The sequence below is a fragment of the Octopus bimaculoides genome, chromosome 26 (genome assembly GCF_046866305.1).
Source record: "Octopus bimaculoides isolate indiv1 chromosome 26, ASM4686630v1, whole genome shotgun sequence".
In the NCBI taxonomy this organism is placed as follows: Eukaryota; Metazoa; Mollusca; class Cephalopoda; order Octopoda; family Octopodidae; genus Octopus; species Octopus bimaculoides.
Genome location: NC_142953.1, coordinates 21,010,828 through 21,032,989, shown reverse-complemented (window position 1 = coordinate 21,032,989; position 22,162 = coordinate 21,010,828). Strand labels below are relative to the sequence as shown.

The 22,162-nt window shown below is 38.1% G+C and overlaps 1 protein-coding gene across 3 annotated transcripts in view; it reads left to right on the top strand.

The window, feature by feature from the left end:
- LOC128250919 (tyrosine-protein phosphatase non-receptor type 11-like) overlaps positions 1 to 22,162 on the top strand; it is a 69,072-nt gene that overhangs the window by 22,429 nt on the left and 24,481 nt on the right. For 2 of the 3 annotated variants that reach the window (XM_089342455.1, XM_089342456.1), the window contains exon 2: positions 18,831 to 19,105. In XM_089342455.1, the coding sequence (XP_089198581.1) occupies positions 19,017 to 19,105 (89 nt within the window). In that variant the 5' untranslated portion in view covers positions 18,831 to 19,016. Of the gene's footprint in view, positions 1 to 18,815; positions 19,106 to 22,162 lie in introns of all 3 variants that reach the window. The other variant, XM_089342454.1, reaches the window with a different exon arrangement.

The window sequence follows — 22,162 nt, the reverse complement described above, 5'->3', positions numbered from 1 at the left end:
ACCAGAACTGGTCACTAGAAGAGCTAATTGACCCATTGGCTTGACTCGCTCATTAACTGTGTTCATACGGAAGGGGTTTTTTGTCTCTCTTTTCTTTTGTTCTTTTTTTTGTTTTTGTTTGGCTGTGTGGTAAGTAGCTTGCTTACCAACCACACGGTTCCGGGTTCAGTCCCACTGTGTGGCACCTCGGGCAAGCGTCTTCTGCTATAGCTTCGAGCCAACTGAAGCCTTGAGTGGATTTCGTAGATGGAAACTGAAAGAAGCCCGTTGTATGTATGTATGTGTATATATATATGTGTGTGTGTGTGTGTGTGTGTGTATGTATATGTTTGTGTGTGTGTATGTGTGTTTTCCCCCCTTCCCGCCACCATCGCTTGACAACTGATGTTGGTGGTGTTTACGTCCCTGTAACTTAGCAGTTCGGCAACAGATACTGATAGAATAAGTACTAGGCTTACAAAGAATAGGTCCCTGGGGGTCGATTTGTTCGACTAAAAGCACTGCTCCAGCATGGCCGCAGTCAAATGACTGAAACATATATATACACACACACACACACACACACACACACACATATTTATGGTTACCAACCTAGATATTCAACCCTGCTGCTGTTAGGTGTGTGTGTGTGTGTGTGTGTGTGTGTTGTGATGTAGGTCAGGTTCTTACTTGGAATTAGTGAAACTATTCTGCTGGAGTGCCACTCCCCCCACCCCCACCCCAGTGCGCCACCTTCCCACCCCATCCCATTCCATTGCCATTACCTCTTGCTCAGCCGTTCCCCTCTCCACTCCTCCGACTCTCTTATGTAAGTATATCTAACTAGGAAATGTGGTAGTGGGGGGAGGGCATGGGTGGAGGGGGCAGTGTGTGTGTGTGTTTGTGTGTGGCAGGGGGTACTCTTGCATTAAAAAAATGGACAAAAATAACTTTTTCAGTAATTGAATGTGTGTGTATGTGGGGGGGGGGGACATTTATATATTGTAAATGTGTGGGGTGCATATTGTATATGAGTTAGTGTCTGCGTATATATATATATATATATATATATATATATATATATACACACATATGTGTGTGTGTGTGTATGTATTTATATATTGTAAATGTGTGTGCATGTATGAATGTATGTATGTCGATGTATGTATGTCGATGTATGTATGTCGATGTATGTATATGAGCATGTAATAGATTGTGTGTGTGTGTGTGTGTGTCCAAATACATAATATATTGTAAATGGATTTGGGGGTGTGTATGTGTGTATGTATATATCGCGTGTGTGTATAGTGTAAAACTGCCTATGTGTATATATGTATGTGTGTGCATGATGTTAATGTGTACGTGTGTACATGTTAATGTGTATGTGTGTGTACATGATGTTAATGTGTGTGTACATGATATTTGTGTGTCTGTGTACATGATGTTGTGTGTGTGTGTGTACGTGATATTAGTGTCTGTGTATGGGATATTAGTGGGTTTGTGTACATGATGTTAATGTGTGTGTGTGTACGTGATATTAGTGTGTGTGTGTACATGATGTTGATGTGTGTGTGTGTGTACGTGATATTAGTGTCTGTGTATGGGATATTAGTGGGTTTGTGTACATGATGTTAATGTGTGTGTGTGTACGTGATATTAGTGTGTGTGTGTACATGATGTTGATGTGTGTGTGTGTACATGATGTTAATGTGCGTGTGTGTGTGTACACGTTGTTGGTGTGTATGTGTCCTGGAAATGTTTTTGTATGTGTGTATGTGTGTGTGCACTTGTGTATTGTGAATGATGTGTACATAGAAATATTTTAATCATTTATATTGTTCCAACTTAGCAATGGTGATGGGCTGGGTCTATAAATTTTCACTCTCATCATGTTAACAGATCATGTGTGTGTGTGTTCTTAACAGCCAACAATAAATTCGTCTGCTGGCACATGACCTCATTTACTGACCCATTTAACCATCAGTGAAGTAAGAATGACCCAGTTACTCGTATCATGATTTTGCTAATTGTTTTTTGGTGTGCACATGTAGTCATTAACAAACACAGACACCTTGGCATAATGAAACATCAAGGATGTGACAACTGGAGAGAGAGAGGGGGGAAAGGAGGGCTGTATTAGTACCAGCTTTACTTAGTTGACCCTTTCACTCTCTACAGAGGACAGGCTATCAGTGGGGGAAGGATGTTTCTCCCCTCTTCTATGTGGGTGTTAGGGTTAGGGTTTCATATTTCTGTCACAGGGACAGCTTGGGGCAGGTGGAGATGAGTCAATTACATTGAGCTCAGTATGCAACTGGTACTTAATTTATCAACCCCGAAAGGATGAAAAGCTAAGTCAACCATGGCGCAATTTGAACTCAGAATATAGCTTTTCTACTCTTGGCACAAGGCCTGAAATTTTGGGGGAAGGACCAGTCGATTAAATCTGCCAGCTTTCCACCTTTAATAATAATAATAATAATTTCAAATTTTTGCCACAGGGGCAGCTTGTGGGAGGTGAGGATGAGTTGATTACATCAATCTCAGTGTTCAACTGGTACTTAATTTATTGACCCTGAAAGGATGAAAGGCAAAGTCAACCTCAGTAGAATTTGAACTCAGAACATAACGGCAGACGAAATCCCACTTAGCATTTTGCCCAGCATGCTAACGTTTCTGCCAGCGTGCTGCCTTCATAATTATAATAATATTAATTCTATCTACTACTGGTAATTTTGTGGGGCGAGAACTAGTCAATAAAATAAGTGCTTGTCTGGTTCTGTCTTATTGACCCTGAAGCGATGAAAGGCAATTGACTTCAGCAGAATTTGAACTCAGAATGCAGAGCCAGAAAAAATGCTGCCAAGCATTTTGTCTAATGGACTAAAGATTCTTATTTCTTTTATTGCCCACAAGGGACTAAACATTGAGGGGACAAACAAAGACAGACAAAGGGATTAAGTCGATTACATCGACCCCAGTGCGTAACTGGTACTTTATTTATTGACCCTGAAAGGATGAAAGGCAAAGTCGACCTTGGCGTGATTTGAACTCAGAACGTAACGGCAGACGAAATACCTCTAAGCATTTTGCCTGGCGCACTAACGATTCTGCCAGCTCACCCCCTTAATCTTTCAGCATTTAAACTGGTTTTATCCAACCTAAATATTCTACAGTTTTATGTTGAAACTGGCTAAATCCAGCTATTATATACATCTATCTTCTCCAACCCCTATTCTTGGGAGAGCCATGAGGGTAGAGTCCCTGGGGATTTCTTCAATGGGGTCCTATTAGAAGCAACTGTCATTACCCATCCCTGTATATGTGTGTGTTTGTGTTTGTCCCCTCGCTACTCGACAACTGGTGTTGGTTTGTTTATGTCTCTGTAACTTAGCAGTTTGGTAAAAGGGACCAACAGAATAGACTACCAGGCTTTAAAATACAAGGAAAAAAACAAAGGAAAGCATAAGTACTACATTCAGTTTCTTTAACTAAACCAGTGGTTCACAAAGTGGGCAGTACTACCCCTCCCTTGGGGGGGGGGGAAGATCCAGGGGGTGCATTGAAGAAAAGTGGGATGATAATGGGGTGGCCAAAATGGGGCAATAGATGTAAAAAGAAAAAATATTAATAGGTTAATTAGGTTTAAGTTTAATTTGTGAAATACAGTCGTTTTGAATTTGCCGCAGAAAATGGTCTATATTTATGGTGGGTAGGGTGAGGTGGGGGTGCTGGGAATGTGGTGGGGGTGCTGGGAATGTGGCCTGGGTGCCAAGGAGGCGGCAGCCAGAAAATGTTTGGGAACTACTGAACTAAACCCTCCAAAGGGGTGCCCCAGCATGGCCACAGTCCAATGACTGAAATGAGTAAAAGATAAAAGATGAAAGAAAGAAATAGATAAAAGGAAGAATTGATTGAGACGACAACAGCAACAAAAATTTTGTGTGACTCCATTGTGTTGTTTAAGGTTTTCCAGAAATGCTGCCAACTTGGAATTTTCCAGTCGGATAGCATTGATTTATTTGGTACTCTTAGGAATTTGGCAACAGATTCCTTAGTGAAGTGCTGGTAGCAGCAGCTGCTGGAAATGGTTTTATAGAACCATGGAACACACAAAATGTTGAAACCAGACATTCTTCAAGTAGTATTCAAGTGTGTGTGTGTGTGTGTATTTATATATATATATATATATATATATATACATACACACACATATATATAAATATATAAATATATATATATATATATATATATATATATATATATATATATATATATATATATATATATATATATATATATATATATATATATATATATATTTATATATATATATATATATATATATATATATATATATATTTATATATATATATATATATATATATATATATATATATATTTATATATATATATATATATATATATATATATATATATATTTATACATAATATATATATATATATATATATATATATATATATATTTATACATAATATATATATAGATACATATATATATATATACATACATATAAATATATATATAGATACATATATATATACATACATATAAATATATACATACATACATATGTATACATACATACATATATATACATACACATGTATATATAGATGCGTATGTGTGTGTGTATATATAGATGCGTATATGTGTGTGTGTGTATATAGATGCGTATATGTGTGTGTGTATATATATATATGTGTGTGTGTGTGTGTGTATGTGTGTGTGTGTGTGTGTAGGTGCATGGCTTAGTGGTTAGGGCATTTATCTCACAATCGTAAGGTCGAGAGTTCAATTCCCGACGACACATTGTGTCCTTGAGCAAGACACTTTATTTCACATTGCTCCAGTTCACTCAGCTGCCCAAAATGAGTTGTACCTGTAATTCAAAGGGGCCAGCCTTGTCACATTCTCTGTCATGCTGAATCTCCCTCAGAACTACTTTATATGTACACGTGTCTGTGGAGTGCTCAGCCACTTCCATGTTAATTTCATGAGCAGACTGTTCAGCTGATCAGATCAACTGGAATCTTTGTCATTGTAACCAACGGAGGGATCTTTTTTAAAACGGGGCCACATTTTTCATTAACGAAACACTTTGAAACTTGGAACACTGGTAGAATGTGTCATATAAAACATCTTTTTCTCTTAGTCTTCTTAAAAAAAAAAGAAATCCATAAGTTATTCCATGTGAAAGTTGTCGTATTTCTGTAATTTCAACCAATCACTGACGTCCATTCAGCCGATATACATTAAGTGCCGACTACATAAACAAACGATTCTGAAACAATTAACCCTAACCCTAACCCTAACCCTAACCCTAGGGTTAGGGTTAGGGTTAAAGCAAATTTAAAATGAAAAAAGCAAATAAAACGAAGGTATGGAGATTAAATACGCTTTACATCGCTTAATCAGCCAAAGGAGTAAATGTAAACAACTGAATACTTGTCAGTGATTGGTTGAAATTATCGAAATAAGACAATTTTTTACATGAAATAAATTCGAATACAAAAATATTTTTCTGTTCTATAACACAAAATAGATAAGTATACGAAGTTTGAAAGTCTTTCCGTACCAAAAACACTACGTAAAACATTAATGAAAAATGTGGCCCCCGTTTTAAAATAGATCCCAACGGAGTACCAATATATATATATATATATATATATATATATATGAGATACACATGCATATATACAGTAATATATAATGATTCCAAATTTTGCCACCAGCGCAGCATGCGGGAGAGGATTAAGTCGATTACATCGACCCCAGTGTGTAACTGGTACTTATTTAATCGACCCCTGAAAGGATGAAAGGCAAAGTTGACCTCGGCAGAATTTGAATTCAGAACGTAGCAGCAGACGAAATACTGCTAAGTATTTCGCTTGGCATGCTAGCGATTCTGCCAGCTCACTGCTTCCACATATGCAGTAACACACACACACACACACACACAGAGTAATCCCTTATCTGTCGGGGGCGTTACGTTCCAAAACCCCCTGCAATAAATGAAAATACGCAAAGTGGAAGCAGCACTGTACTGTATATTTTTTTATTATTTCTATAATTTCTATACATTTATTTTAGTATAAATGCAAAACAAACACCACGGAGGAATCAACGTAAGCTTAAATAATAAACAACAATAGGTGAACCACGATATGGCAAAGGATTATTGTATATATATATATATATATATATATATATATATATATATATATATATATATATATATACCCATGCTAGCATGGGTTGGACAATTTGACTGGGGACTGGCGAACCAGATGGCTACACCAGACTCCAATCTGATCTGGCAGAGTTTCTACAGCTGGATGTCCGTCCTAATGCCAACCACTCCAAGAGGGTAGTGGGTGCTTTTATGTGCCACTGGCATGAGGGCCGGTCTGATGGTACTGGCAACGGCCATGGTGTTTTTTACGTGCCACCTGCACAGGAGTCAGTCCAATATTTTGTTCACATGCCACCGGCAGAAGTGCCAGTAAGGCGAAGCTGGAAACGATCGTGCTCAAATGGTTCTTTTTACATGCCACCGGCACTATATATATATATATATATTTCTAACAAAACTGTCCGATGAACGGGAACGTGAAACTCAGAGTAACGTTTTTTTTGTTATATTTCTGCTGCTTTTAAATAAAGCATATTACTCTACCTCTGGTATTTGAGTACTCTTTTTTCCACCTTGTTGCACATTTCATGTGCTTACTCCGGTATATATATATATATATATATATATATATATATATCATCGTTTAACATCCGTTTTCCATGCTATATTTATATTTACACACACACACAGTCTCTCTCTCTCTATCTTTCTGTCTCTAATAGTTATAACATAGTTGACAAAAGTAAACAGTAGCATCTGAAACAACTATTTATAGTCTGTGTTGGCAGTTAGTGAACATTAAGAGTTCAAAAAGTGGAATAAATTGGTTTACATTAAGGAATAATTAAAGCCTAATACTTTGGATATTATCCTCTCAACAAAAGACCCAATAAAGTGGGATGTATATATATCCTGATTGGATGTAAGTGGGGTGTGTATATTCTTTGGGGAATGTCTCTCATTTTGGGGCTTAACCCTCTTGTTTGTGTATTCCTATTGAAAAGTGTTACCATTGTTTCAATTAATTTTTAAAATAATGAAGAATTTAATGAAAACAACTTTGTCATTATTAAACTGGTGTTTACTTAAATTAATACAAAATATCGATGGGAGGTTTAAATTTCAATCACCTTAACCCTTTCGTTACCATATTTGTGTTGATACTGTCTGCTTTTGTTTCAATTAACTTTGAAAATGATGAAGAATTTAGTCAAATAACATCATTATTATTAAGCTGTTGTGTGGAACATGAGCGCAGGGGTGGCTGTGTGGTAAGTAGCTTGCTTACCAACCACATGGTTCCAGGTTCAGTCCCACTGCATGGCATCTTGGGCAAGTGCCTTCTACTATAGCCTCGGGCCGACCAAAGCCTTGTGAGTGGATTTGGTAGACGGAAACTGAAAGAAGCCTGTCGTATATATGTATGTATATATATATATATATATATATATATATATGTATATGTATATATGTGTATATGTATATATGTATATGTATATATGTATATGTATATATATATGTATATGTATATATATATATATATATATATATATGTATATGTATATGTGTGTATATGGTTGTGTGTCTGTGTTCATCCCCCCTAGCATTGCTTGACAACCGATGCTGGTGTGTTTACGTCCCTGTCACTTAGCATTTCGGCAAAAGAGACCGATAGAATAAGTACTAGGCTTACAAAGAATAAGTCCCGGGGTCGATTTGTTCAACTGGAGGCAGTGCTCCAGCATGGCCACAGTCAAATGACTGAAACAAGTAAAAGAACATAAAATAAAATTTTGATGGAAGTTTTTAATTTAGATCATCCTAAAACCATTAGTTAGTACTAGCAGAAATATCCGGCGTTGCCTGGGTTAAAGAGAATAATGAAATCTAAAAACGCCGTCTAGACTACGCAACCCTCAACTGTTAGTAGCTACGATACCATATTTCTACATTAATAACTCTCCAATCCATGCCAGCATGGAACATAGACATTAAGTGGAATGCTAGAAGAAAGTTTTCAACTCATATACTCTTTTACTCTTTTACTTGTTTCAGTCTTTTGACTGTGGCCATGCTGGAGCACCGCCTTTTAGTCGAGCAAATCAACCCCAGGACTTATTCTTCAGAAGCCTAGTACTTATTCCATCGATCTCTTTTGCCGAACCGCTAAGTTACGGGGACATAACCACACTAGCATCGGTTGTCAAGCGATGTTGGGGGGGGGGGACAAACACACACATACAAACATACACATACATATATATATATATATATATATATACATATATACAACGGGCTTCTTTCAGTTTCCATCTACCAAATCCACTCACAAGGCTTTGGTCGGCCCGAGGCTATAGTAGAAGACACTTGCCCAAGATGCCACGCAGTGGGACTGAACCCGGGACCATGTGGTTGGTAAGCTAGCTACTTACCACACAGCCACTCCTACGCCTATGTATATAAAGTAAATACACGTAATTCAGAAACACGTTTTGTGTATTTTATTTCGTAACCAAACAAACAGGTACAGATTATAAATAATGAAAGGCCAATTTTGGTGATTCATTTGACAGAGGTAGTAGAGAGACAATGCGATGATAAATCTGAGGCTGGATCTTGAAAGTTTGGATGAATGCTGCCTCAGTTAAATCTCTTGTGGTTCCAAATGATGTCATCTGTAGTACAGCGTCGTATTGTCTAATTTTGTTTTGCAAATGTTAGGAATCTTGGTCAGTTGATGATAACAGTTTCTTCAATAGCTCTGGAGGTTGGGGATTGTGGAATTGTTGGGAATGTTTTTAACTTTGGTGTTATATGTATTGCTTGAATTTCTTTGACATATGAAATATATGTATTTTCACTGGGTTTGTAAAAGAGAGTTGTGTAGTTCTCGAGTTTTAGGGATTCACAGACACACAGACAGACAGACACACATTCTCATCTTTATATATAGAGATATATATATACATACACACACACACCCAAACACACGTATATATATGTATATCAATATAAATATATGAAAGTCAATGAAGTTTCGTAAAAGAAGGTGATCATGTACATACTTTCTTGCTGTTGTGATTATAACACCTCGTTGTAAACAATGTTCCTTGTTTTCCCTTGTGGAGCATATGCAAATAGGTTTTTTTTGCTGCCCACTCTTGAGCAGCCAACATACAGTTGTCCATGTGAGAAGCAGGGCTCTTCCAAGAGAAGACCAGCTACAGACAGTGCTCATCTGTTATGTTCGGGTTAAAATTTCATCAACATCAAAAATATATGACTTTTCATGGGAGTTATGGCCGTTATGCATAGAATATAATTTCCAAATTGCAGACAAAATTTACAATCGATAAATGTCTTAGAACAACCAGTCTCTCATCTGGGAAGGCCTTGAAATCAATGTTACCAACTGGGGACTATGTGTGTCGCAGTGATAATAAAAAGACTCAAAGGAGGTCTGCAACGAAATAATTTTACTCAAGTGAATCAGTGGAGGCAAAGATGCGTCTCATTTACTTGACAATTTATGCACCACCTTGCAGAAATCACAATGTAAGTATATCTGAAAGGGTAGTCTTACACTGTTGTACCGTTGAATTACAAATAATGCTCATCTGTTATGTTCAGGTTAAAATTTCATCAACATCAAAAATATATGAATTTTCATGGGAGTTATGGCCGTTATGCATAGAATATAATTTCCAAATTTCATAAAGATCCATTCAGTACTTTTGACGTAGTTTTGGATAAGAAAATAAATGACTAATGTGTGTGTTTGTGTGCATGTGTATGTGTGTGATGGGTGTATATATGTATAGATATCTGTATGCATGTATATATGTGTACATATTACATGTACATCTATATATATATACATCTACACATATGTATACATATACATGTATGCATATAGATCTGTACATATACATCTATATGTATGCATATACATCTCTCTCTTTCTCTTTCTCTCTTTCTCTCTCTCTGAAAGTATCTGTCATTACAGTATCGAAATGTGATTGTTTCAGTTAGTAGAATAACTTGTACATATACATCTATATGTATACATATACATCTCTCTCTTTTTCTTTCTCTCTTTCTCTCTCTCTCTGAAAGTATGTCATTACAGTATCGAAATGTGATTGTTTCAGTTAGTGGAATAGTTTCAATTTTAAAGTGAAAGTATTTGACATGAGTGTTTTTGTTTCACTTTTGACACGTAATACTTAAATAGTGGAGGAGATATTATGTTGCCGTGGGCTCGAACTCTGCAAGAAGTTAAACATTTTTTTTTACTAAAACACAACTGGAATCCTAAGTAAGGCATGTGTAAAATTTGAATGAAATTGGTTGCGTAGTTCTCGAGTTTTAGGGATTCACACAGACAGACAGACAGACAGACAGACACACATTCTCATTTTTATATATATAGATTATAGAATCAGGGGACAATCTCAGACTTTGGTATGCAAAGAGTTAATTAGCTAGTTCTATGAGAATGGGTATTGCAGTATTATGATGTCACACTTTTTTATAGTAGTTGGTATAGTGTTGCTCTCATGAAGGAATTTATCTTTTGTCTTAGAAATCTGGACTTTAACTTCGTTGATGACCTTGTTATCATTTTATTAAAAGTACTCTGTATATTCAGATAAAACTCTCAGTGAAGATGCTAAGTATTATCAGAAATACTTGACTATGTGATAAACTTCACATGTTTTCGAATATATTTGAACGCACTAAACCAAGTATAAAACAAGAAGGAAAGAAGAGAGGAGGAGGAGGAGGGCAAGCTGGTTAGTGTTGTGTTTAGCCCCGGGCCAGCCTTGATCAAATGTAGCTATGATCAGAGGTATTCCATATTATATATCTGTGACTGCATCATGCACTATGACATGCCTTTATTTAAAATAGTGTGTGATTTTGAGGGAAGATGTGGCTGCTCTTCTTGTGCAACAGCACAAGAGAAAAACAGTAAGGCTTCCTGAACTAAACTAGAAGTGAGTATTTCCAAGAATTCCATCTGTAATTCTACACAGTTGAGTCTCTACTAAGGTTTCAAATGCCACCACTTCTTTGTCAAATTGCTACTTGTCTTTTAGTTACTTTTGTCTGTGGTCTTTTAGTGCAGGTCAAGGATTTTTTAAGTTCTTCAAAGATTTATAAAATGCAGCACAAAAGAGAAGACAGAATTATTTAAGATAAAACTGGTGTAGAAGATTCAGGAGACCACTTCAGTCATTTTAAATTGAAGATAACCGAGTTATTTATAAAACGCAACATGAAAGAGAAGACTGAATTATTTAAGATAAAACTGGTGAAGATTCACAAGACCAAATCAGTCGTTTTAAATTGAAGGTAGTTGAATTAGAAAAGGGGTCATCAAAGATTTATAAACTGCAACACAAAAGAGGGCCCTTGCTATCTGTGTTTTCATTTACTTCCTGTCATTTGAACAACATTCATTATATTCTTTTCTACTCTAGGCACAATGCCCGAAATTTTTGGGGACGGAGGCCAGTAGATTAGATTGACCGCAGTATCGAACTTCCCCCACCAAAGGATGAAAGGCAAAGTTGACCTTGGTGGAATTTGAACTCAGAATGTAAAGACAGATGAAATGCCACTAATAATTCCCTCCCCCACCCCGCGTGCCACGTCTCTGTCAGCTCCCTGTCTCCCTTATCTTGCCAATCTTTAAAGTCCTTGAAGGTGGAGTGGTGGTCATTTAATTGTGGCTGTGATATCTTCATCTACCCCCACCCCCATACACCCACATGTAAGTCTTATATCCTGGGAGACGGGAGTGGTGGGTGGTGGGGGTTGACCCTGGAAAGTGGATGTAGTGTGTGGAGGAGAGGAGGAAGAGAAAGAGTGTGTGTGTGTGTGTGTGTGTGATGTATAAGGGTTTAGGAAAATTAAGACAGGAAGGTGAGAATTAACCCTCACTACCACTACCACTCCATTCATCACTACTGCCACCACCACCACCACTACCACCGTCTCCAATACTACCATCACCACAACTGCCACTTACAACAGGACCACCACCACCACCACCATGCGAGCACACACACTGCCAGGGGACAAAAATAGCTGAGAGAAGGATTTCCTGATAGGAACAGGAAGCATGTCATAAACTGATAAAACTATATTAAAAATGTGTATACGTATGTATATATATATATATATATATATATTAATCCACAAGACCCAGTATAAAATAAGGAGGAAAGAAAGAGAAAGAAAGGAAGGAAATAAAGACAAAGAGAGAGGGAGGAGAGAGAAAGAGGGAGAAGGAGAATGTGAGAGAGAGGGACAGAAAGGGAGAAAGAAAAGAGTGAGATAAAGAGGGGAAGGGGGATAAGAGGGAGAAAGAAAAGGAAGAGAAAGAAAGGAAGGAAATAGACTGGAAGAGAAAGAAAAGGGAGGAAAAGAAAGAAAGAAAGAAGAGGTGGAGAGAGCAAGTCTTATGATGTGTTCAATCCCAAGACAGCCTTGTTGAAACACAGCTAAGATCAGAGGTGTTCCAACTGCGACCATCCCATCTTATTTATCTACAACTGCATCAGGCAATGTGTCTTGCCTTTATTATATACAGTAGGGTGTGAGATAAGGGAAGATTTAGCTGCTATTTCTTGTGATTTGAGTGACCACATGGAAGCTCTCTCTTGGGTTGACATAGAATTGACCTGGTTTCTTGACCATGGGTTTTGATCCTGTTGCATTCTTTTCATATATACACTCATATATACACAGGTGTAGCTGTGTGGTAAGGAGCTTGCTTACCACACTTTGGGCGGCGAGCTGGCAGAAACGTTAGCACGCCGGGCAAAATGCTTAAAGGTATTTCGTCTGCCGCTACGTTCTGAGTTCAAATTCTGCCGAGGTCGACTTTGCCTTACATCCTTTCGGTGTCAATTAAATAAGTACCAGTTACGCACTGGGGTCGATGTAATCGACTTAATCCCTTTGTCTGTCATTGTTTGTCCCCTCTATGTTTAGCCCCTTGTGGGCAATGAAGAAATAAGGAGCTTGCTTCCCAACCTCATGGCTCTGGGTTCAGTCCCACTGTGTGGCAGCTTGGACAAGTGTCTTCTACTATAGCCTTGAGCTGACCAAAGCCTTGTGAGTGGATTTGGTAGGCAGAAACTGAAAGAAGCCTGTCGTATATATATATATATATATATATATATATATATATATATATATATATATATACATATATGTGTGTTTGTGTGTGTGCGTTTGTCTCCCCACCATCGCTTGACAACCAATGCTGGTGTGTTTTCGTCCCTGTAACTTAGCAGTTCAGCAAAAGAGACCGATAGAATAAGTACTAGGCTCACAGAGAATAAGTCATAGGGTCAATTTGTTCGACTAAACGCAGTGCTCCAGCATGGCTGCAGTCAGATGACTGAAACAAATGAATAAAGAAAAAAAAAACATGCACATATCTACTCATACATACATCATATGTACATGTGCATATACATATATATATATATATGCATATGTGTACACATATACATGCAAACACGTACATACACATACATGCATACACACAAACATATGCACACATACACACATACATATATTTGCTTACCAACCACATGGTTCCGGGTTCAGTCCCACTGCGTGACACCTTGGGCAAGTGTCTTCTACTATAGCCTTGGGCCAACCAAAGCCTTGTGAGTGGATTTTGGTAGATGGAAACTAAAAGAAGCCCATTGTATATATATATATATATATATATATATATCCAAAGTTTTAAATTTATACATTTAATAAAGAGATTTGACACCGATGTTTAATTTATATCCACGTATTAATCCAATGTAAACATTTATGTGTACAACTATATTTAACCATTAAATATAAGTTAAATATATCAGTTGTCATACACGTCATCAGGAATAATTTTCTTTAGAACAAAAAAACCCAAAAAAACACATAATGAATTAATCTAACAAAATCAAATTCAAAATTTAAAATTTAAATCCATGCCACACTCTTTTAACGTTATCCGGTCTAATATAATATAAGGAGAACGATCCTTAAGGAATCTAATTTAGATTTTTTGAGGTGAAATCTTATGCTATATTGGTAACAATTACAGAATTTACTTTGAAAAATTATATATATATATATACATATATATATATATATATATATGTGTGTGTGTGTGTGTGTATATAAATAAAACTGGGATCGATTTGCTTGACTAAAGGTGGTGCTCCAGCATGGCTGCAGTCAAATGACTGAAACAAGTGAAAGAAAGTAAGAGTATATGCACATGTGTACACACACACACACACACACACACACATACACACACACACACACCTACTTCTATGTCCACTTGACTTTACTACTTTGCAAGTCATTTTCAAAAGAGAGTCTTGAGTGTGTGCGCATTATGAATGTATATGCATGTGTGTCCATGTCCACTTGCTGTACTCATGAATGACTAGCTCCCTCTCATTGCTTCCCCGCCTCTCCCCCTGACCACCCCTCCAACCTACATCTTGCAGTATTATGTTTAAAGTTAATTTCAAAAATAACAGAAGCAAATTCACCTCCCCCCACTCCGCGCGACTCTCCCCTCCTTCCATTGTATCTTCCTGTTTAAGTCTTTCTCTCTTCTTTTATTCTTGAGAACAAGATGGTCCAGTCCATTTATTTTGTGGCAGGGGGTGTCAAGTGGTGGATTAACAGAAATGTTAGGGTTAGAGAGAAAAAAAGCAAAACATACTCTGGCTCTTTACAATCTCTAGTTAATATTTCACTCGGGTTATCTTTGCCTTTCATGCTCTGACAGGGAAGGTGGCTGGGAGTGAGGTGGGGGTGATAAAATAATGTGTCAATAGGCACAGGAGTGGCCGTGTGGTAAGAAGCTTGCTTACCAACCACATGGCTCCGGGTTCAGTCCCACTGTGTGGCAGCTTGGACAAGTGTCTTCTACTATAGCCTTGAGCTGACCAAAGCCTTGTGAGTGGATTTGGTAGACGGAAACTGAAAGAAGCCCGTCGTATATATAATATATATATATGTATGTTTGTGCCCACCATTGCTTGACGACCGATGTTGGTGTGTTTACATCCCGATAGCATAGTGGTTCAGCAAAAGAGACCGATTGAATATGTACTAGGCTTACAAAGAATAAGTCCCGGGGTTGATTTATTCAACTAAAAGCGGTGCTCCAGCATGGCCACAGTCAGATGACTGAAACAAGTAAAAGAGTAAAGAATAATTTACTGGGGTCACTCCAGTCCCCCTAACCTTCCTATCTATGTTAGAATCTCTAGATTGACAGGATCGTTGGAGCATCAGAGAAATTGGTTGGTGTATTTGCTCAGGTGTTTTATGTTCAAATCCCAGTCAGGTCTTCTTTGTCTTTCATCTTTTTCAAGGTCTTTTGTTTTTTTCCCTATCTCTTTTACTTATTATAGTCATTTGACTGTGGCCATGCTGGGGCACCCCCTTGAAGGGTTTTAGTGAAACAAATTGACCCAAGTACTTATTTCTTTTAAACTGTAGTCTCTTTTGCCAAAACTCTTAAGTCACAGGGATATAAACAAACCAATACTGATTGCTTAGCAGGGGGGTACTCACACACACAGCAGGCTTCCACACAGTTTCTCTCCATCAGATTCATTCACAAAGCATTGGTTGGCCCAGGGCTATAGTAAAAGACACTTGCCTAAGGTGTCACCCAGTGGGACTGAACCTGAAACCACATGGTTGCAAAGCGTGCTTCGTAGCCACACCTGTTGACTAAAGATCCTCTTCTGAAAATAAATAAAAAGATTGTTGGTCTTGAGCCAAAATTAGAAACCATTCTGGGAAGTAAACTGGTCCAGTTCATTATATTGCAGGTGGTGTGAGGTATAACTTGGTAAAGAAGGGATTAAGAGGCTACTTCCTGTTGTCAGCTTGACTCTATTATATCTCTGATCAAAGCAGCTGTAAACGACCAATGGACGGACCCTTCCTACCTGCCTAACTACAAGTTGCTGGGGTTTAACCCCAATTTTTGGCAACAAACTGTATGAGTCAGTAGAGTGTCAAATGAAATGCCTTGTGTTGTTGTATTCCAGCTCCTTATATTCCAGGGTTGGAATCCCACCAAGGCTTGTAATCTTTCTTGGGCTGATAGAGTACCAAACTAAGTACCAGTCCATGAATCACAGCCTATGAGTCACAGTGTAGGGCCCCAGCCTATGACTCACAGTTTAAAGTCCTGTCCTTTAGTTTTTAGTCATGATCTAGGATTCCCCTCAGCACATGAGATGCAGTTTAGGGGCTCTTCTTCAACCTATGAGTCATGGTCTTCGAGCTCCCCCTCAATCTATGAGTCACAGTTGAGATGCCCTATTTATGAGTCATTGTCTAAGTCACAGTTGATATGTCAGTCTATGTGTCTGAATCTAGTGCCCCAGTCTATGAGTCACAGTCTACAAATACCAGTATGGACCAGTCTTGAGTAGGTCCCTGTATAAGATGGTGGACTGGAATTTTAAGGACCGAGTATCATAGAGCAGAGCAAAACAAGACGATGGTGGTGAGTTCCATAGAGTAACATTTTCTTATCTATTCTTTTCTACTCTTGGCACAAAGCCTGAAATTTTTAGGGGAGGGGGCCAGTTGATTAGATTGACCCCAGTACGCCACTGGTACTTAGTTTATTGAACCCAAAAGGATGAAAGCAAAGTCGACCTCGGTGGAATTTGAACTTAGAACGTAAAGACAGATGAAATATTGTTAAGCATTTTGCCCAGCGTGCTAACATTTCTGCCAGCTCGGCCCCTTCAATAATAATAATAATATTCTTTTCTACTCTAGGTACAAAGCCTGAAATTTTGGGGGAGGGGGCCAGTCAATTAGATCATCCCCAGTGCACAACTGGTATTTAATTTATTGACCCCCCAAAAGGATGAAAGGCAAAGTCGACCTTAGCGGAATTTGAACTGAGAATGTAAAGGCAGACGAAATACTGCTAAGCATTTTGCCTGGAGTGCTAAGGTTTCTGCCAGCTCGCTGCCTTACATAAAGCAACATTTTGAGGAAAGAAACTGTTAGAATGAAAGGACTGATGACTAAGAGGAAGTTCAACAGAGAAACGATATGCCTGGGAAGAGAAGCAGGTGACGTGTTTAAATGTATTGGCAGAGGGTACTAGACTCGAAAGTTCACCGGAGCAAGAACCATGAAAATGCTTATAGAAACAAACACAGCAAGGATACATTTCTTTGAGGCAAAGGCTCTATTTAACTATGGAGAAAGAGGAGGATGCACCATGTGAACAACTTGGTTCTGAATTTGATAACAGGACAATGGTAGAGTGTTCCAGAGAGCAGCAGTTTAAGAAAAGATGCTATTAGAATAAAAGGATATGTTAGTAATGGGAAGCTCAACAGAGAAATGGTGCATTTAGGAAGAGAAATGGGTGACATTTAAAAGCCTTGACAGGAAGAAACTGGACCAGAAAGTTTATCGAAGCAATAACGTACTTATAGGAAATGCACAATGAAGATAGATTTCTATGATAAAGCGAAAACTCTGTCTCACCTAGTAGAATGAAGAAGAGCCACCATGTTAACAACTCAATTCTGAATTTGTAAACATGACAATGGTAAGAATGTTTCAGAGAGTAGTAATTTGAGGAGAGAAGCTATTGAACTAAAAGGACTTATGACTAACAGGAAGCTCAACAGAGAAGCAATGCATCTGGGAAGAGAAGCTGGTGCCTCATTTATAATGTCTTGAGAGAGAGTACTCGATCAGACTTCATCAGAGCAGTGACTATGGAAATTATCATCGGTTTAATGCCCACTTTTTCATGTTCTCATAGATTGGACGGAATTTTATTGAGGTAGGTTTTTCTACAGTCGGACGTACAAATGGTCCGTTACCGTCTATGTATGTATTTTGATTAGAATGGAAATTTTCAGAAATAGAAAATAATAATATTGCTCATAGAGAATTTGCTAAAACCATAATCATGGATCGAGAAAAGCAAGATGAAGGGGAAAATGCATTCGTACACACACACACACACACACACACACATATTGCATATCCTTGTATATTTGTGTTTTCCATTGATGGATAGAACAAATGAGACATCATTTTCATGCATTTATGTGAAATTTGGGGTGTGACTTGAAACTGGTTACTCAAGACTGGATTGGTGTGGATCAGTATGGGGCCATGACCCAAAAGTCCATGAGCTTGAAGGAAGGGCTCAAGCATTGGGAGACACCCTTAACTCAGAAGCCTAAAGCTTGGAGTTAAAAACGTAAAAAATGTAATTCCATCAACCAAATAGTTTGTAATTTTTTTTCTTTTTACTTGTGTAATATTTTGTAATCCAGTAGAGTTCTTTTAAAATTATTGAGCCCTTTCTTGATTTATAAGGCCCCTTTTAGATTTAAAAAACCATTAAATTTGAGTCCCACTATATCTACCAAGGCCCTTTGAAGATTTTGGGGGCACTATATTTAACATGGCCTTCTTTGCTGTCTTGTTTTGAGCTAGCAAAGTTATATGGGCCCCCAAAATCTATTCACCCAGGCACCCTGCACTAGCTCAAAATCCAGTCATCAGATTACTCTTATATGTATTTCAGTTACTCATGTAACAACCAATTTCGTTAACACAATGGCTCCAAAGTAGATTGTTTGTATATAGAGACCCTAATACGTTCCTTTCTGTTCTCTCATCATTATTATTTATCAGTCTTCATGTTTTGTTCTCTTGTTTTGTCTCAGGCGAAATGGAGAAGTGACCCACATCAAAATCCAGAGCACTGGGGACTACTACGATCTGTATGGAGGAGAGAAGTTTGCTACCCTGGCAGAACTGGTACAGCATTATATGGAAAACCAGGGCCAACTGAAAGAGAAGAATGGTGAAGTGATTGAGTTGAAATATCCCCTAAATTCTGCTGACCCCACAACCGAAAGGTAAGGAACAATCTAATGAGATATTTTTAATTTCAATAACTCTATTCTAGGAACAAGAATTGTTCTCTCTTTCTTTTTTTTTCTGTTTGATATATCATTTTTCCTTTTTCACTTTTATATTATTCTCTGTTTTCTGTGTGTGTGTGTGTGTGTGTGTGTGTGTGTGTGCGTGCGTGCGTGTGTGTGTGTACAGGGTGTGTTGAATAAACTGGTATCTAGATTACACAAAAATGAAAATAACACTGATGTATCATTTAAAAGATATATTTACCAAAATTACATAAAAATATCTTGAAATACTGAAGAGTAAATTTATTCAATAAAATCGCCATTGGCTTCAACCCTGGCCTCCAGACGACTTTGGAATCTCCCGCAACTCTTCTGGATGGTCTCCTTGTTTAAGTTGGTGAATGCTGTCATAATCCTTACCTTCAGTTCATCTTTGGTGTTACAAGGAGTTTTGTTGGTCTCTCACTCAACTATGCCCCACACATAATAATCAAGAGGGTTGCAGTCTGGGGAGTTAGGTGGCAAGATGTTAGGGGTGATATGGTTGCAGAAATTGTCTGACAGCCATGACTGGGTTCTCCTGCTTGTGTGGCATGGTGCAGAGTCCTGTTGCCAGACATAGGGTCTTCTAGTAGCCACCCTCTTCACCCAGGGCAGCACTACCTCCCCCAGGCACTTGATGTAGGTCTCGGTGTTGAGTCTGATGCCGTGTGGGAAGATGAATCATGGCATAATGCCGTTATCACTAGTGATCACTCCAAACACCATGATGTTGACTGGATGTTTGATTTTTATCACTCTCGGTACATGTTTTGGGGACACAGCAAGCCAACAATTGTTGTGTGTTCACCATTTGATCCTGCCAGAAATTTTTCTTGTCTGAGAAAAACTGAAGCATGTTCGGTTGGAGGGGGATGCTTGAGTTTGTTCAAAAGCTTTGTAGTGCAGTCTTTCCTCTTGTCCTTGATGGCTTGGGATTAAAATTTTCCCTTTCTCATCTTGTATGAGGAATATTGACTGTCTTCATGCACTACCTGCTCGATGAGGAACTCACACTTCCATGCCCCTGGCGATGAACCTGATTGACTTGGAGGGATCGTTGTCAATCATGGCCTGGATGTCACCAACAAATTCAGGAGTTTCTTTTTCTTATAAGAATGATCAAAGTGAATTTTCTGAGATGCTGTGCCTTCATAATCACCATTAGACTCAGCCAACTCTTTCTGAATCTTCTGCACTCTCCTCAGATTGACACCCAAACACTCTGAAATGTTTGTATTGAAGCTTCCGGCGTGAATGCCAATTAGTACAGCATGTCATTTCCAAATTTCTGGCAGAGTGAATTGCATCATGGTGCTGTTTTTCTCACAGATGGTGCCTCAACTATACAGTGTAGTTGACAAAATTGAAAACAGACTATTTGAATGTGTGAAATTAAAAATATAAAGCAGTAACAAATGAAAGACAGAAGATGGAATATACGAGATTATATTATTAATCACAACAATTGTTTCGACACATCTCGCATCGATTCCTCTTGTGGAACACAAAAATTGGTTCGGGAGTATCCGGTGGTGCAGATGTATCTCGTCAGGTGATAAATAATTAAGAAAAACTCGTTAAAATGACTGTTCTATAATGCAACTTTCCGTTTTGTAGAGAGAAAAACAGCCAGACATACACATACACACACATATATATATATGCACGCACACATGTACACAGGATGCAGTGAATAAACTGTAGCCTAAATTACACAAAAATGAAGATAAAAACTAACATCTCATTTTAACAGATATATTTACTAAAATTACAATAAAATATCTTGAAATACAAAAGAGTAAATTCATTCAATAAAATCGCCATTGGCTTCAACCACGACCTCCAGATGACTTCGGATCTTCTGGACAGTCTCCTTGTTTAAGTTGGTGAATGCTGCCATAATCCTTGCCTTCAGTTCGTCTTTGGTGTTACAAGAAGTTTTGTTGGTCTCTCACCCAACTGCACCCCACACATGATAATCAAGGGAGTTGCAGTTTGGGGAGTTAGGTGGCCAGATGTTAGGGGTAATGTGGTCACAGAAATTATCTGACATCTATGACTGGGTTCTCCTGCTTGTGGGCAGTGTCCTGTTGCTTCTTGACCCAAAGCAGCACTACCTCCTCCAGGCATTTGATGTAGGTCTCCGTGTTTAGTCTGAGGCCATGTGGTAAGATGAATGGAGGCATAATGTCACCATCACTAGTGATCACTCCAAACACCATGGTGTTGACTGGACGTTTGAATTTTATCACTCTCGGTAGATGTCCTCAGATTGATGCACAAATACTCTGAAATGCTTATATTGGAGCTTCCGGCATGATTGCTAAGCAGTACAGCATGTCATTTCCAAATTTCTAGCAGAGTGAATTGTGTGATGGTGCTGTTTTTCTCACAGATGGTGCCCAACTGACCCTACTATACTGTGTAGTCGACAAAATCAAAAGCAAACAATGCGCATGCACAAAATTAAAAATATAAAATGTCAACAACTTACCCATTGCACCCTAAATATATATATATATATATATATATATATATATCTTTCTATCCTTTTCTTTGTCTTTTTATATTTATTACTTTGTTATGTTACCTCTAATTCTCCCTTTCTTTTGTAGAGTTCTTTGTTATTTCCACCTCCCTCAGCACAATCAGGCCTATTGCTCACAAGCTTCTATGATCTGGTAGCTTGTACCATGGTTTCACTAATTGTTTTAGGAGCTTGTTTACTCATGAGTAGACATAGTCATTCTCTTGGCTCTGCAACATGTCTGGGATGTGACAGAGAGGGAGAGAGAGAAAGTACCGTACTTGGTGCTCATTTACAGCTAAGTAGATTTGCACATTTAATGGTGTGCCTTTCTCCAGGAAAAAACATGGCACTTGGTCTAGGGATCAAACTCCTGGCCTGATGATTATGAGCTTAATATTCTAACCAATAAGCTACATGGCTTTCACTGTATGAAACCAATAAACAAACAAGAGAGGTAAAAAATGAAACATATCTGT